General features: G+C 40.7%; 1 protein-coding gene across 2 annotated transcripts in view; it reads right to left on the minus strand.

The window, feature by feature from the left end:
• Nucleotides 1–15,018, minus strand: part of dync2i2 (dynein 2 intermediate chain 2) — a 43,258-nt gene that overhangs the window by 21,071 nt on the left and 7,169 nt on the right. For both annotated transcript variants that reach the window (XM_028808603.2, XM_028808604.2), the window contains 3 exons: nucleotides 8,601–8,710; nucleotides 4,686–4,843; nucleotides 4,407–4,516 (listed from right to left, as the gene is read on the minus strand). In XM_028808603.2, the coding sequence (XP_028664436.1) occupies nucleotides 4,407–4,516; nucleotides 4,686–4,843; nucleotides 8,601–8,710 (378 nt within the window). The remainder of the gene's footprint in view (nucleotides 1–4,406; nucleotides 4,517–4,685; nucleotides 4,844–8,600; nucleotides 8,711–15,018) is intronic.

The raw sequence follows: 15,018 nt of genomic DNA on the forward strand, positions 1-15,018 counted from the left end.
TTTCCGCGATATAGCAGGGGGTGCGATAGCTGAACCGCAAAAGAGCGGGGGATTACTGTATCCAAGAAAGGTAATGTAGTACATCTTCAAGGGATAACATTAGACAACAAAAGAGATCTTGATATGCCATTCGTATTAAAACGTTAACAGTTTCCCGTTAGAATAGCTCTTGCAAGACAAAAAACATTTGAAAAAGTCGTTTTATTTAATAGAGAGAAAGAAACGAAATTCACTCACAGGCAGTTATACGTCACGTTGATGCAAATATAACACTTCAAATGAAAATTAAAATCTGTTTAAATTGCACATCCACATTCCCATACGCGAGCGGCAGAACTGCAAAGAGGCTAGCGTATAGCGCTGGCCCGGGGGTTGACAAGCGTAGCGAGCAGGGGGAAAAGCCCCCTAGTTTTGTATAATATTAAACTTTGTACTTAGAAAAACTTCTCTTGGAAGCTACTCAGAGAGAAGAGATCGTTACACGTGTGTCACTACCCAGTTTGAACCAGAAACCTAATTTGGACAATATATGTGCAGCAAAGGTACACAACGTTTGTTATCGTTTTATGATATTCTTTTACAATGTGTTTTTACGACTATGACAAGTATTCTTTAAGTATTTGGCCACTCTGTCAAATATTTTAAGAATATATTTTCAGTGGGGTGGGGAAATGCTATGCAACAATATTATTACTAAATTACTTAGGATTTTGTTGATTACTTTTATTGTAACTATCAATTTTTGAATACTATAATTTTATTAAATTTTAAACTTATCTAAATCAAATGAGTCATATGTGATTATACGCTTTTTAAAGTGACCACTTTTTACTTCTCTGTTGTTTAGTGAGCGACTCTACAACTAAACAAATATTTTTGCTATTTAAAAAGCACGCATACCATTAAAGACACAAGCTGAACAGTCAACGTGCAAATTAAAAAATGTATGGTGCCAGTTGCGTTACTACATTCTCACCATCTGCCAAGACACAGAAGAAATTAAATAGTCTCGTTCAGTTAGGATGACGCACAAACCAAACTACTTCTTTATTGCCACAAAACAACTTCCAAATGTTACCTCAGGTACAAAAAAAAAAAAAAAAAATGAACAGAATGACATTAATAAAATAATTCATTTTACACTAACATAAAAACAATCTCATGCATGCACTGTCCAATTCGGGCAGCGGTCAGAGTAGTGGAAATGACGTACTTTCGCGTATGTGTTGTCCAAATCAGGTTTCCAGTCCATATCGGGTAGTGACAGTGTGTTTGACTTGGATAACACGAGATCAGAATCGGTAGAAACTAAAAACTGGGGACAACTGGAAGGAGTAAAAACAAGTCTTGACCTACCTAAGGGCTACAGTGAACAGCACAGCTGGTAGATGTTTCAGGGACACAAGTCATGCCTAATAGGATTGGTCAAAGGGCATGAGGCCTGAACATGACAGGAAAGTCGAGCCCAAACCTGTGACACCCCAATGGCCCAAGATGTACATCAAACTGGCATAAATTCAGAGCCATACAGAGCTCAATGTCTCTGTATCTTAACTTCATCTTTCCATCCAGAGACAACGTCAGATCAAAGACTCTGCTAAGATGAAGAGGAACCTGGCAGTCTGCACATATTGGATGTCTAGACGCCTAGCAAGATGAGCTGCTATCCATCCAGGTTGTACTGGTATTATTTTGTCACACTCATTTCATTGCTTCAGATTTCTTTGCATTTATAATGCAGAAATAGAAGTGTAAAGCTCTCCTGCTAGTTTTGGCTCATAACAGGTGTTTAGTGTAAACCAGAGGCACTTCCAGTGGTCAGAGGCAGTCTTTGCACGGCTGACTTAAGGAGCTCTTCATTTAGGTTGTGCTGCAAGGAGACCGTTTCTGAGCCAAACTGTGGCAGGTTAACAGCTGGCCACTGGCAATTACCACAGCACAAATCTTTGAATTGGGATGCTTTGTGCTGTGAGTCCATGGAAAGTCAGTTGGCGACAAGGAAGGGATTTGCACTGTAGATGGTTGGTGTGTAGTGACAACAGTACACATAAAAGGTGGGGGCTGACAGAGAAAAAGATCAGCTGAGATCACCAGGAAGGGCTCTGCTAACAGTGCGGCCAACTAAAGGAGCTCTCCACTTAGCTCACTCTGCAAGCAGGTCACTTCTAAGCCAGCAACAGTTCACCACATCACAAGTCTTCGAACTAAGATGTTTAGTGGTGCGAGTCCACAGCAATTCCATGGCTGTTGTGGGGATTTGGGACACTCTGTTCAGGTCTGTATAATAAAGAGTCTGAAGAACAGAGTCACCCTAGGACCCTTCCAAGATAAAACATGGCCTTTGTTCATCTTTCTTTTCTCATTATGCTTTGAATATCTAGCACAGCATCATAATTGGAGATAAATGATTTTTAATGTAGTGGATTTTGTTCTTATTCAAAGCAAAACCATTTTACTAGAGTTTTTTTCTGCACATTATTGACAAGATCTCACCCAGAAGTTCTAAATGCTGACCACTAATTCACAGCCCACAATATTTACACTGAGTCACTGAGAATCCCCGTGCTGATGCTCACCTCTTCATTTGCGGTACTATGATGGTGGCTTCTCAATCCCAGTACTGGGTCTTCTTCTGGCTGCTGTTTTTTGTTCCACCAGTTTCACAATCAGAATGTCATTTCCATTTAACTAATCTCAATGTTTAACTAGCTGGGTTTTTTTCTTTTTCTCTAATTCTGCATTTAGAAAAGATCAGTAGTGGGAGATTTATAAGCAGCCTTGTGTTTTTGCCATCACTATAAATGCTTAACTATTTTGTTGTTTTCCTATTTACCTTTTTTCCACGGGTACTTTGTTTCCTTTAATTTTTATACAAATAACAATTAACAAGCAGAGCAGATAGGGGGGCAAACACCACCGAAAGACTGCTGCTTCCTCACTGGCAGATCCTCTACTGTGCTTAATAACAGCTTATACATAAGGCTTAAAATAAGGGGAGAGCCTGTGGCATATGGGACCCCTTGAAAATCAGAAAATTAAAATTGTCGAAAACATGTTGTGGTGTTACAGATCACCTGATGTCAACTGCAGGTTTATGAGAAAGAAGCCAGCAGGGAGCTCTGAATAGATTGGCTGGAAAGGCAGTGGTCTACAAGTGCATCACAGGCTGTATAAACAGCAGTTCACTGGGCAGGGGCACCAGGCTATGCAAGCAGCAGTTTGCTGGGCAGGGTCACCAGGCTGCGAATGCAGCAGATCTCCGAGTGGGGGCACCAGGCTGCGTATGCAGCAGATCTCCGGGTGGGGGCACCAGGCTGCGTATGCAGCAGATCTCCAGGCGGGGGCTAGAATTTTGTACTCTCTCTTTAAGTATTCTGATGTTCCTTGTTTCTTGTGGTTGGAACGCCAAGAGATGGGGCCACCCTAATGTCCCTCTTGATGGGACCTCCCTCTGGCTATGTACCAAGTCAGGGAGAGAACCTCATTAGTAGATTACTGACTGTTGTTTGGAGATCTTGGGTTATCGCTTCACACATACACTTTTTGCCCTTTATCCTTATTGTCTTATTTTGTGCTTCTCGTATTACTTTGTTATAATAAATTATTTAAACAGAACGATTTTTGTGTTGGACTTCTTGCCAGAGGTTTGACAGTCCCTTTTTCTTAAACAGGATCTTGAACTTTTAAAGTACAATTTGAACTTCTACAGCTAGCCTCATATTTTTAGGACTGTGTGGGCCACAGCCTTCAGGTAGCAGTTTGACGCAAGCCTTATCTGGGCAGGCTGGTGAATGTCCTGGCATGACTTGAGAAGCATTTTAGTGGCCTATATCTCACAGAAAAATGAAAAACAAAGATTATAACGACACTAGTAATGTCTCCTATAAAAAGCGATGGTCAGAAACCTAGCTATACTAAAGCTGGCGTGGGACTTTTTTTCAATGATAACGCAACCCTAACTAAAATATGATCATTTTTTTTTAAACCATTTGGTATTTTTATCATTGTTGAGGTGAACTGATCAATTAAAAAACTGATAAGATGTTTAATTTTTAGGAATAGCTGCTGCGTCATCAGAGTGACCAAACTTAATTAAGGCTGCTTTGTGTGACTGGCAGATTTCACACTAGGTCAGAGGTGGCACAAAGGTTTGCACCAGTGTCTTAGAGCCATCAAGACTTGAGTTCAACTTGTGGCCTGTTGGCCAGCACTAAGGAGATTTCTGCCACAGACTGCACACATGCAGGTTGAACTAATTAGACCATTCCAATGAGTTATTGTGATATTGTGGTTGTGTGTTTGCCCCATAATAGACTCCAACTAGGGTCAGTTTTTCATTCCATTTGCAGATCACCTTGCATAATTCAGAAGATGGATAGACTATTCTGTGAAGTTTGTCCACCTACCTGGTACACAGGCTCCCTGTGGCTCAAGTCCAGCATTCCAGTTCGGGCAAGGACGGGGTCAGGTGATCGGCTGGTGTCCCACACAAGCACCTCTCCACTGTACAGACCTCCTGAAGGGATGACAATACAATAGAGACTATGTCAGGAGGAGGCTTTCAGACTTTCATATACCTAAAAGATTCTCAAAAGGCAAATCCTTCTCCACTGCCATCTTTGAAGCTGAAAGAGATACAATCACAGTAAATAAAATCAAAAATACATGTGAAAAATGCTGCGTACCAGCAATGAGGGATGGTTGGGTTGGGTGGAACGCCAGGCAAAGAACGGAACTGGGGACATCAATGACGAGGTCAGGTCGCTGTGAATTGAGTCCTCGCCTGTCCAGGTTCCAGGTACACACGTAGGCCTTCTCGGTGCTCCAGTCACCATCCTCTAGTCTGAAAGAAAGGTTTCACACGCTTGTCACCACTTTTAAACCTCTAACTTGTATGCAGTAACTCTGGGGACAAGCCAATCACAGGGATGTTTGAATCCACCATTTCTAATAATCAAATGTGAATCTTGGCCATCACAACCTTCTGGTCTCCCCACAGGATCATGTCAGGTTTCCACCTCTGCCTCAGTTCATCAGCATTCTTTGGTGGTCAAAACTTATCATGTTTAACACCCCCCCCCCCTCCACTGTCACACCCTGGTGACCATTTCTGTTATATACTGCTTTGACAGTTCACCAGCACTTAACACTGAAGAGTCTATTCATAAAAGTATTCATAAAACCTGCAAAACACATGCTTTTTTGCTAGAATATTGTTAAACAGATACTTCCAGAATAATCGGTGCACATCATGACCAGGAACCTGAAGCCTCATGGGACTGACTTGTTGAACAGAAGACAGGACTCTTGGCCAACAAATGAGGGAGAGACAGGTCTGCAACTCAAAAAGTCAGACCCATAACCTACAGATTTTGGTTTATGCGCACGGATCATTCCAGAATATTTATTCGACATAAAAAGCATGTGTTGTGCACATTTTGAGCATACAATTGGATAACGGACACATGTATTACAGCATGTGACGAGAGTAACATGAGATTTTTTTTTCCTTGGACGTTTTTCATACTTGTTGTACAGCATTGGCTTCTATTATATCATACATTTCTTTTCATTTGTTCTGCATGTAGTACTAGGGTGTTGTACTACATTCATAATGTAGCCATTATGAATGTAGTGAAAAGTCAAGCAAAATGACACCTTTTATTGGCTAACTAAGAAGATTACAATATGCAAGCTTTCAAGGCAACTCAGGCCCCTACTTCAGGCAAGATGTAATTGATAAAATGGATAAAATAACATCATGCTGCCAAAAAAAAAAAACACAAAAGGTCACGAATATTTCTGTGCTTTTCCCCTCTAAAGTAACTTGTCAATATTCATTAGTCGGTCAAACAAACTGAAACTGAACCATTAGTTGAATCAAGCGATAGTGAAGAAAATATGAATTGGCCATCAAACGCTGACACGGATTGTGAAACTGATGCATATGGCACTGTACGACTGAACTGCTGTGATATGCCTGGCAAATTCAGTTGCCTAAAACTGCAACAGGGTGAAATAGCTGGGTGGCAAAAAGGCAAAATGATTGGAATCAAGTAGACAGACAAATAAATGCACTAGCCCCCCAAGTACTGTTCACAATGCAGCACCTGTAGTTCATATCAAAGGAAATGCGCCTTGCGCTATGGTAGCCTGCAACAACACAATGGGCATGTCTCTCGTGCAGATCAGGCACTCTGTCAAGCGCAAGCAACAGAAAAAAAAAATAATATAAGAACAGTGCATAAAGAAACACATTTCTACTGTCCCGATTGCAACATCATGCTGTGCGTTGGCGACTGTCTCAAAACATGTCACACAAAGGACATGTACTAAATCTGCATCCGTTGTGAGACTTGCCCGGACACCATCACACAGACACCGCATCTTTATACAAAACTCACATTTATTTTCTTCTTTTCAACCAACACAACACACTGTGCTCCTAGTCCCAATCACCTTTCTCTCACTGTCCCTAGGCTCTCCATGGGAGCTTCGTCCTGCTCCCACTCCCGACTCCAGCTCCCTGATTGGAGGGAGGCGGCCCCTTTTATTCTTTTTTTTTTTATATATATATATTTTTATTTTATTAATTTTCATTGTAATCATTCCATACAAATAGATCAATTTATAACCCAACAAAATTGAAGACAAATCAAACCCCACCCCTGAGAAGGACAGCTTAGCTAAAGGATTTGATTTTTTCCAACTTCAAATAATATAAAACATCGGTTTCCCACTGACTTATCAGAGGAGATTTAGAATTCTTCCAATTTAACAAAATAAGTCTGCGTGCCAAAAGTGTAGTGAATGCAATCACCATTTGTTTGTCCTTCTCCAATTCAAGTCCATCTGGAAGAACACCAAACGCAGCTGTTAGTGGGTTAGGAGGGATTGTGACCCCAAGGCTGTCTGAAAGGCACTTAAAAATTTTTATCCAAAATGATGTTAGTTTGGTGCAGGCCCAGAACATGTGACCCAGTGATGCAGGAGCTTGGTTGCAGCGTTCACAGGTTGGATCCTGCCCTGGAAACATTTTGGACAGTTTTAAGCGAGACAGATGAGCTCGATATATAATTTTTAGTTAAATAATTCTATGCTTTGCGCATATAGAACTCGAGTAAATTCTCTGCTTTGCTACCTTCCACTCCTTTTCTGATATATTGATTAAGAGATCTTCTTCCCAATGTCCTCTTGGATCTTTGAAAGGTAGGGACTCTAATAAGATTTTATATAATGCGGAAATAGTGTTTAATTCCTCGAAATTGAGCAGTATTTTTTCCAGCATTGTGGAGGGTGCGAGGTGGGGGAAATCGGGCAATTTCTGTTTAACAAAATGGCCCCGTTTATTCTTACCCGGATGAGCTCCAGGTCCTCTGCCTGATGACACTTCCTGGTGTGACGGAAGTGTCAGGAGAGCACCCAGAAGCACTCCGGGTGTCCCTGGAAGGATCATCATCCATGGGTGTGGCGGAAGTAAATGTGCCCCGGGCTCCATGAGGCTCGGGGCGCCCCCTGGCGGTGGACACAGGCCCCAGTGGGCTTGAGCCTCCCTGCTTCCCTTCCATGGCCCTCTCCTGATCCAGGGCAGTTGCCTCCTTGTGGCCCGCAGGACGAACACCTCCCAGTCCTTCCAGGCGTCCTGGCTGGGTCTGTCCCCCAGCCTCCTGTGACACTGTACAACAGTGGGCACTCAACATACCTTTCCTACTGTATTTATGTTGACATTTTGGTATTTCCTTCTTTCTGTAACCCAAAATAACTTTTTTCTTGTTGAAAAAGATTCATTTTTGGCAAACAACCCAACAGAGGGCCATCCATACCTGCAAAAGTAAAGCACAGAGGCCTAGTGCAAAAAAGAAAAGGTACAAAGTAAAAAGCGTTGTCAGTGGCTTACCAGCCCCAGACATCTAAGGGCATCACAGGCCTGTTATCGATCAATCTCACATTTCCCTGCCGTGAAGCCCCATGGAATTGCTTTTGTGCTGTGTAAGGCCACAAAGAGTTGCGAATCAACCCCGGGTGTCACAAAATGGGTTGCATGTTTGTAACAGTGAATAAGCAAATCCATGGAGAGTGAGGATTTACTGTAATTACGTTCTGTTATCACTATTACTTTTGGATATTAATCACTGTTACAAAAATACCCAACAAACAAAAATGTAACATCTGTCTCTCGGATTAAATAAATAAGAAAATTAAAAATGCTCGATTTTTCAAGTTAACCAACTCCTCAAATGCAACTTAATGTTATGCTTTGACTATATTTCCTAACTTGCTAATGAAAATCTCAAGTAACAATACCTGTACACACTTTACACATAAAACCTGAACCTGGCGATTTTCAAAGACAGAAATTCATCCCATCTGGTAGCCTTGGCACATAGACTACGTGATTTACACATCTGCAAGTCCAGCCCCAAAGAAATGTGTGTCACCTATTCTGTGGCCATTGCAGAATCTCTTACTGAATAGACAGGACTTTGTTTTTCTCAGAGGATGCTCTTTGTTGAATCTTCTTCTACCCGAAGCTCTAGCCTGCCACCCCAGACCAGCCATGAATGTTGGGGGTCATGGAGTAAAAACATGAGAGTTCCTACCGGCCATAGGCACTGGCAATGACAGAGCCAGTCGAGTTCCAGCACACGTAGGTGACTTGTAGTCCTCGCTCCTGAGCTTCAGGGTAGTGCAGGGAATGGAGGAAGGAGACCTGAGGATACAAATCAATGATATAAGTCATTACCAAAAGAAACGAAAAAAAAACTAACCCTAAAAGGAAAACCCTTTTGCCTATGGGTGCTACAAATACAGTACCCTCCAAAAGTATTGGAACAGCAAGACCAGTAAATTTGTTTTTGCTGTGACATTGGTGTACGAGATCAAAAGATGAAAATGAGAAGACAGATCACAGAGTTTCAGCTTTCATTCCCTGGTATTTATATCTCGATAAGTTAAACAACATAGAAAAGAGCACATTTTGCATCAAACCACCCAATTTTTCAAGTTAGCAAAATAATTGGAATGTTTTCAACTACATTGAAGTAAAACATACTTAATATTTGGTTGCATATCCCTTGTTTGCAATAACTGCATCAGGCCTACGATCGACAGACTCCACCAGATTTCTTGTTTCTTCATCAGTTAGGCCTTTCAAGGCTTTTACCACGGCATCTTCTAAGTTGCTGTCTGTTTTGCGGGGTTTCTTCCTTCAGGAGGTGAAATGCATGTTCAATTGGCTTAAGATCTGGTAATTGACTTGGCCAGTCCAAAACCTTCCATTTTTCCCTCCTGATGAAGTCCTTTGTTGCGGTGGCAGTGTGTTTTGGACCATTGTCTTGCATAATAAAGTTCCTCCCAATTAGTTTGGATGGATGGATGGATGGATGGATACTTTATTAATCCCAATGGGAAATTCACATTCTTCAGCAGCAGCATACTGATACAATAAATAATATTAAATTAAAGAATGATAATAATGCAAGTGAAAAACAGACAATAACTATGTATAATGTTGAATGTTAACGTTTACCCCCCCGGGTGGAATTAAAGAGTCGCATAGTTTGGGGGAGAAACGATCTCCTCAATCTGTCAGTGGAGCAGGACAGTGACAGCAGTCTGTCGCTGAAGCTGCTCTTCTGTCTGGAGATGATACTATGAAGTGGATGCAGTGGATTCTCCATAATTGATAGGAGCCTGCTGAGCGCCCTTCGCTCTGCCACAGATGTTAAACTGTCCAGCTCCATGCCAACAATAGAGCTTGCCTTCCTTACCAGTTTGTCCAGACATGAGGCGTCTTTCCTCTTAATGCTGCCTCCCCAGCACACCACCGCGTAGAAGAGGACGCTCGCCACAACTGTCTGATAGAACATCTGCAGCATCTTATTGCAGATGTTGAGGGACGCCAGCCTTCTAAGGTAGTATAACCGGCTCTGTCCTTTCTTGCACAGCGCATCAGTATTGGCAGTCCAGTCTAATTTATCATCCAGCTGCACTCCCAGATATTTATAGGTCTGCACCATCTGCACACAGTCACCTTTGATGATCACTGGGTCTATGAGGGGTCTGGGCCTCCTAAAATCCACCACCAGCTCTTTGGTTTTGCTGGTGTTCAGGTGTAGGTGGTTTGAGTCGCACCACTTAACATTTAACAAAGTCATAAATTGGCAGACAATATGTTTACTTCTGAGTTCCATCATCAATAAAAATGATTCAGCCTATTCCAGAAGCAGCCATGTAAGCCCAAGCCATGACACAACCTCCATCATGCTTCACAGATGAGCTTGTATGCTTAGGATCATAAGCAAATCCCCTCTTTCTCCATACTTTGGCCTTTCATTCACTTTGGTAGAGATTAATATTTGTTTCATCAGTCCATAAAACTTTGTTCCTGAACTGCTGTGGCTCATCTCTGTACTTTTTTTTGCAAATTCCAATCTGGCTTTCTGATTTTTACTGCTGATGAGAGGTTTGCATCTTGCAGTACGGCCTTGATATCGTTCTCTAAGTCTCCTTTGAACAGTGGACTGTGATTATTTCCACCCCTGCCCTTTGGCGGCTGTTCATGATGTTACGGACTGTTGTTTTGAGGTTTTTACTTTCTCGTATACAAACTATTGGAATCGTCCAAAAATTCAATTTTGAGATTTTGATGAATCTCAATGTTTTAGACTTCCATGAGTCCTCGTATATATGAAGCATAAGGAAAGTATTGGATTCATCCAAAAATTTGATTTCAAGATTTTGATGAATTTCGACGTTTCAGACCTCCGCAAGTCCGAAAATACTATTTTTGGAATTATGTCTGTCTGTGTGTGTGTTTGTAAGCACGATAACCTGAGTACGTTTTCACTTAGGTCAACCAAATTTTGCAAACAAGTATTAGGTACAAAAATGTAGATTTGGAGCACCACATTCTAAGCATTTTTTTGTTGCTTTGCATTTTTTTGAAAAACGACCGGTTTTCAAGATAATCGCAATGTTCCCGTTTGACGTTCAAATGGTAATACATACATATTTGAGAACATTTTGCTTGACATAAAATAAATTTTGTGTACAAGTATTACATTACACACATTACTAAAGTCTCTTGCAATGTTTAACCCACTTACGCTTACTGAAAGTGGTAATTTATGTGAATTGTTTGCCAAAATAAAATTATCATGGCAAATTTTTTATTCATGCAGCTGCAGAGACCAATTTATTTAACTTTACTTTTATAATAATTGTTCAACAACAAATCAAATTAATAATATATTGATGGCTCTTTAATGTACATAATATAAAAATAAAATCATTGTCTTACGGTTTACTCCTCAAATATTCATCCCAATATCTGAGCATATGAGAAAGTCTAAGGGAGACCACTTCCGATTTTTCTTTACTGCTCTCACCATCATCAGTTATTGTCGTTTTCCTTGGACGACTGGTTCAATGCCTGTTGCTTAGTACACCAGAGGTTTTCTTATTTTTCAGGATGTTCCAAACTATCGTACTGGCTATGCCTAACGTTTCTGAAATACCTCTGATGGATTTTCCCCCTTTTGTCAGCATCAGTGTAGCCGCCGAAATATAAGGCGAGTTCAAGCACGGGTAAAATGCATGCTGAAAGAAATCTCTCAGTCCAAAAAGTTAATTTTAAAAATATTTAGTTAAAATTAAAAGCAAATAATCCACACAAGAATAAAGAAAAAAGTAGTTACACATGTAGAATAAAAGGCAAAAAAAGGGAAAAATGTATCTTCTCTAAACTTAGCTTTTCTTGAGAAACTTTAGTTATTTCTGTACTTAAAAGTTCTTAATTTCTTTTTCTGTTCGCTTTAAGTGTACGGCTCAGCACATAAATAAGCACATTGCCTTACGTATTACTACACACACTCAAAAGGCCCGTAGGCACAGTTTACAACCATGTGCCCTCTACACCTTACACATGGCAAGGCTGGTCACTAACTGAGAATAATGCTGTTAGAAATGGCTAGAATATACCAATTCAATTCTACTTATGGGGGTTATAGGAACCTCCCATAGATTATGCATTGTCATTTAGTAAAACATTTATGAATCGTATGTAACTAGGAAATGGCTCTTACAATCAGAATGGCAAGCTTTTCTTCCATAGACAGCTCTCTGGTCTTCATGTTGTTCTGCCCATCTTAACTACAAATGCAGTCTTCACGGGTAAAAGCCAAAGTTTAAACTGAGAGTAGATATCCAGGGCTACTTAATGATTAAACAATCAATCTTATAGGACACACCTATAGAACAAGAAGCACCTGTCATGTTCCAAAACGTTTGCTCACTTGCAAAACTGGGTGGTTTGATACAAAATGTGCTCTGTTCTATGTTGGCTAACATATTGAGATGTAAATAAAACCTGAATGTCTGATCTTTCTTTTCATATTCATCTTTTGATCTCAGACATAAATGTCTCCTGGGCACAGCAAAAACACATTAATTGGCCTTGCTGCTTCAACACCTTTGGAAGGGACTGAAAGAAAAAAAAACAAAACACAATACACAATACAAGAAGAGATTAAAAAAAACCAACACACCGAGATGCAAAACAAAACATTGTGTGGCTGAAGCCTGTAACCCAATTATGTGTTCAACCTGTCCACTCTTGTATCTGAACCTCACTCTCTAGGCACACTTAGAGGACTTGAATACTCTCATATTATTCAACCTATCTAGTCATCCATTTTCTAAATTCAGTTTGTAACGGCCGACCTCTTACCCGGCCGGCAGCTACACCTCCAAGACCTGTGGCCTGGATAATTTACTGAGCTGAATCTAAATATCAAGTCGTACCTCTAACAAATAAAAATTTTCCCCACAATCGATGGTTTAATTAAGCTCACAAAAACAGATGATATGTAAAATAGGTACGTAATTATATTAAACGAGCAACAACAAAAAACAAAATGCACAATGAATGAATATATATACATACACATATATATATATATATATATATATATATATATATATATATATATATACATAACCCTCCACCAAAGCAACAACACCATATATATATATATATATATATATACATATATATATATATATATATATATATATATATATATATATATATACATACACACACACGCAATAAACCCTCCCTTGCCCCTGTAACATATAACAAACAACACAAATACCAAAAACTGAATGAGATACGGAAATGAATGTGAACTTGAGTCCGGTTATAAAAACTGTCCTGAATGCGGTTGACTGAACTAGTGAAAAATGAGTCGTTTGATTTTCCCGGACAAAATGGAGCAGCCTCACCGTGAATCCTCGGCGCGTGGTGGATGATGAATTCCGACCCCGGGATCTTTCGTGATGAGGTTATTGAAACAAGTCCGGCAGATAGAAAAACAAACTGGATGGAAATGCGCGATGTGGAATATAACAGGTACAGATGGCTCGTGAATGTGAAAAATCTCCTTCTCTCCTCTCCTTCCTCTTTCTTCTCTTCCTTCCCTTCTCTCCGGATTCCTTAAATAGTCCTGAGATGGATGTAAACAGGTGGTTTTCCAGGATTGGGGTTGCGGTCTCCTCCCATTATCCGTCCCCCTTTACAGGGACGACATTCACTGACACACAAACAGCAACCGGGATGATGGGAACAAGACGCACATGGTACTAACACTGACAACACTATTACTAGTATGTAGCCCCGCTACAAGTTATCCATAAGTGGGAGCAAAGCAGAAGCAAATTCTGGACAGGGCACCAGTCCATCTCAGTTCACACTCACTTACTTATATCAACTGGCAGTCATCAAGCAAACTGACCTGCAAGCTTCAAAGAATGAAAGGAAGTCAGGAACACCTGCACCAAAAACCCACACCGACATGTGGAGGACATGCAAAACTCACAAACACTACAACCAGCTGCAATTTGGACCCACTGTCCTGGAGCTAACCATTGTGGCACCCTCACTGAAGATATGCACGCCAACATTCAAGATCTAAATAAGAGTAAACTGACAAGAATATGGAATTTACTGCAAATGGTAGCTTTACTCATCCATAATTCACTTAAATTTCTTTAACAATTACAAGGTCACAGGGAGGAATTTTAGCTTTCACACCTGCAACAACTAATTCTGGATGTGACACCTCGTCATCACTAGGTAGTCTTCCTCATATCAGGACAATATACAGTGGAAGTCAGATGTTTTCAGACCCCTTCACTTTCCACACATTTTATTGTGTTGTAGATATCATTTTAAATCGATACATTTGCCATTTTTACCCATCAGGTTACACTCAATAAGCCCAATGACTAATCACAAAGTGAAAATGTTTTCAGAATGGTTTGCAAATTTACTAAAAATCAAAAACTGAAGTCTCCCATTCATAAGAATTCAGCCCCTTAATTCAGTACTTTGTAGAAGCCCCTTTGGGAGTAATTCCAGTTTTGTGTCTTTTTGGTAAATCTCTACAAGCACTGCACACCAGGATTTGGGCAGTTTGTCTAATTCAGATCCTCTTGAGCTCCATTAGATTGGATGGTAAGCGCTTATAAACTACCATCTTTAGGTCTCTCCACATGTTCTATGGGGTTTAAATCTGGGCTTTGGCCGGGCCACTCAAGGATAGTTAGAGACTTGTCCAGAAGCCACTCCAGTGTTGTCTTGGCTGTATGCTTCTGGTCATTGTCATGCTGAAAGGTGAGCTGTCACCCCAGTTTAAGGTGACATGCACACTGGAGCAGGTTTTCTTCAAGGACTTCTCTGCATTTGGCTGCACTCATCCTTCCCTCAATTCTGTCCAGACTCTCTGTCCCTGCCACTGAGGAGCACCAGAGTAACATGATGCTGCCACAACCATGCTTCACCGTGGGAATGGTATTAGGCAGGTGATACAAAGTGCCTGGTCTTTGCCAGTCATAGTGCTTGAAGTTCTGCCCAAAGAGCTCAGTTTTTGCCTCACCATGCCAGAGAATCTTATTCCTCATGCTCTCACAGTCCTTTAAACTGTGATACACCTTCTGTCTAGCCACTATTTCCAT

Source organism: Erpetoichthys calabaricus, chromosome 9, assembly GCF_900747795.2.
Source record: "Erpetoichthys calabaricus chromosome 9, fErpCal1.3, whole genome shotgun sequence".
Classification (NCBI taxonomy): domain Eukaryota; kingdom Metazoa; phylum Chordata; class Cladistia; order Polypteriformes; family Polypteridae; genus Erpetoichthys; species Erpetoichthys calabaricus.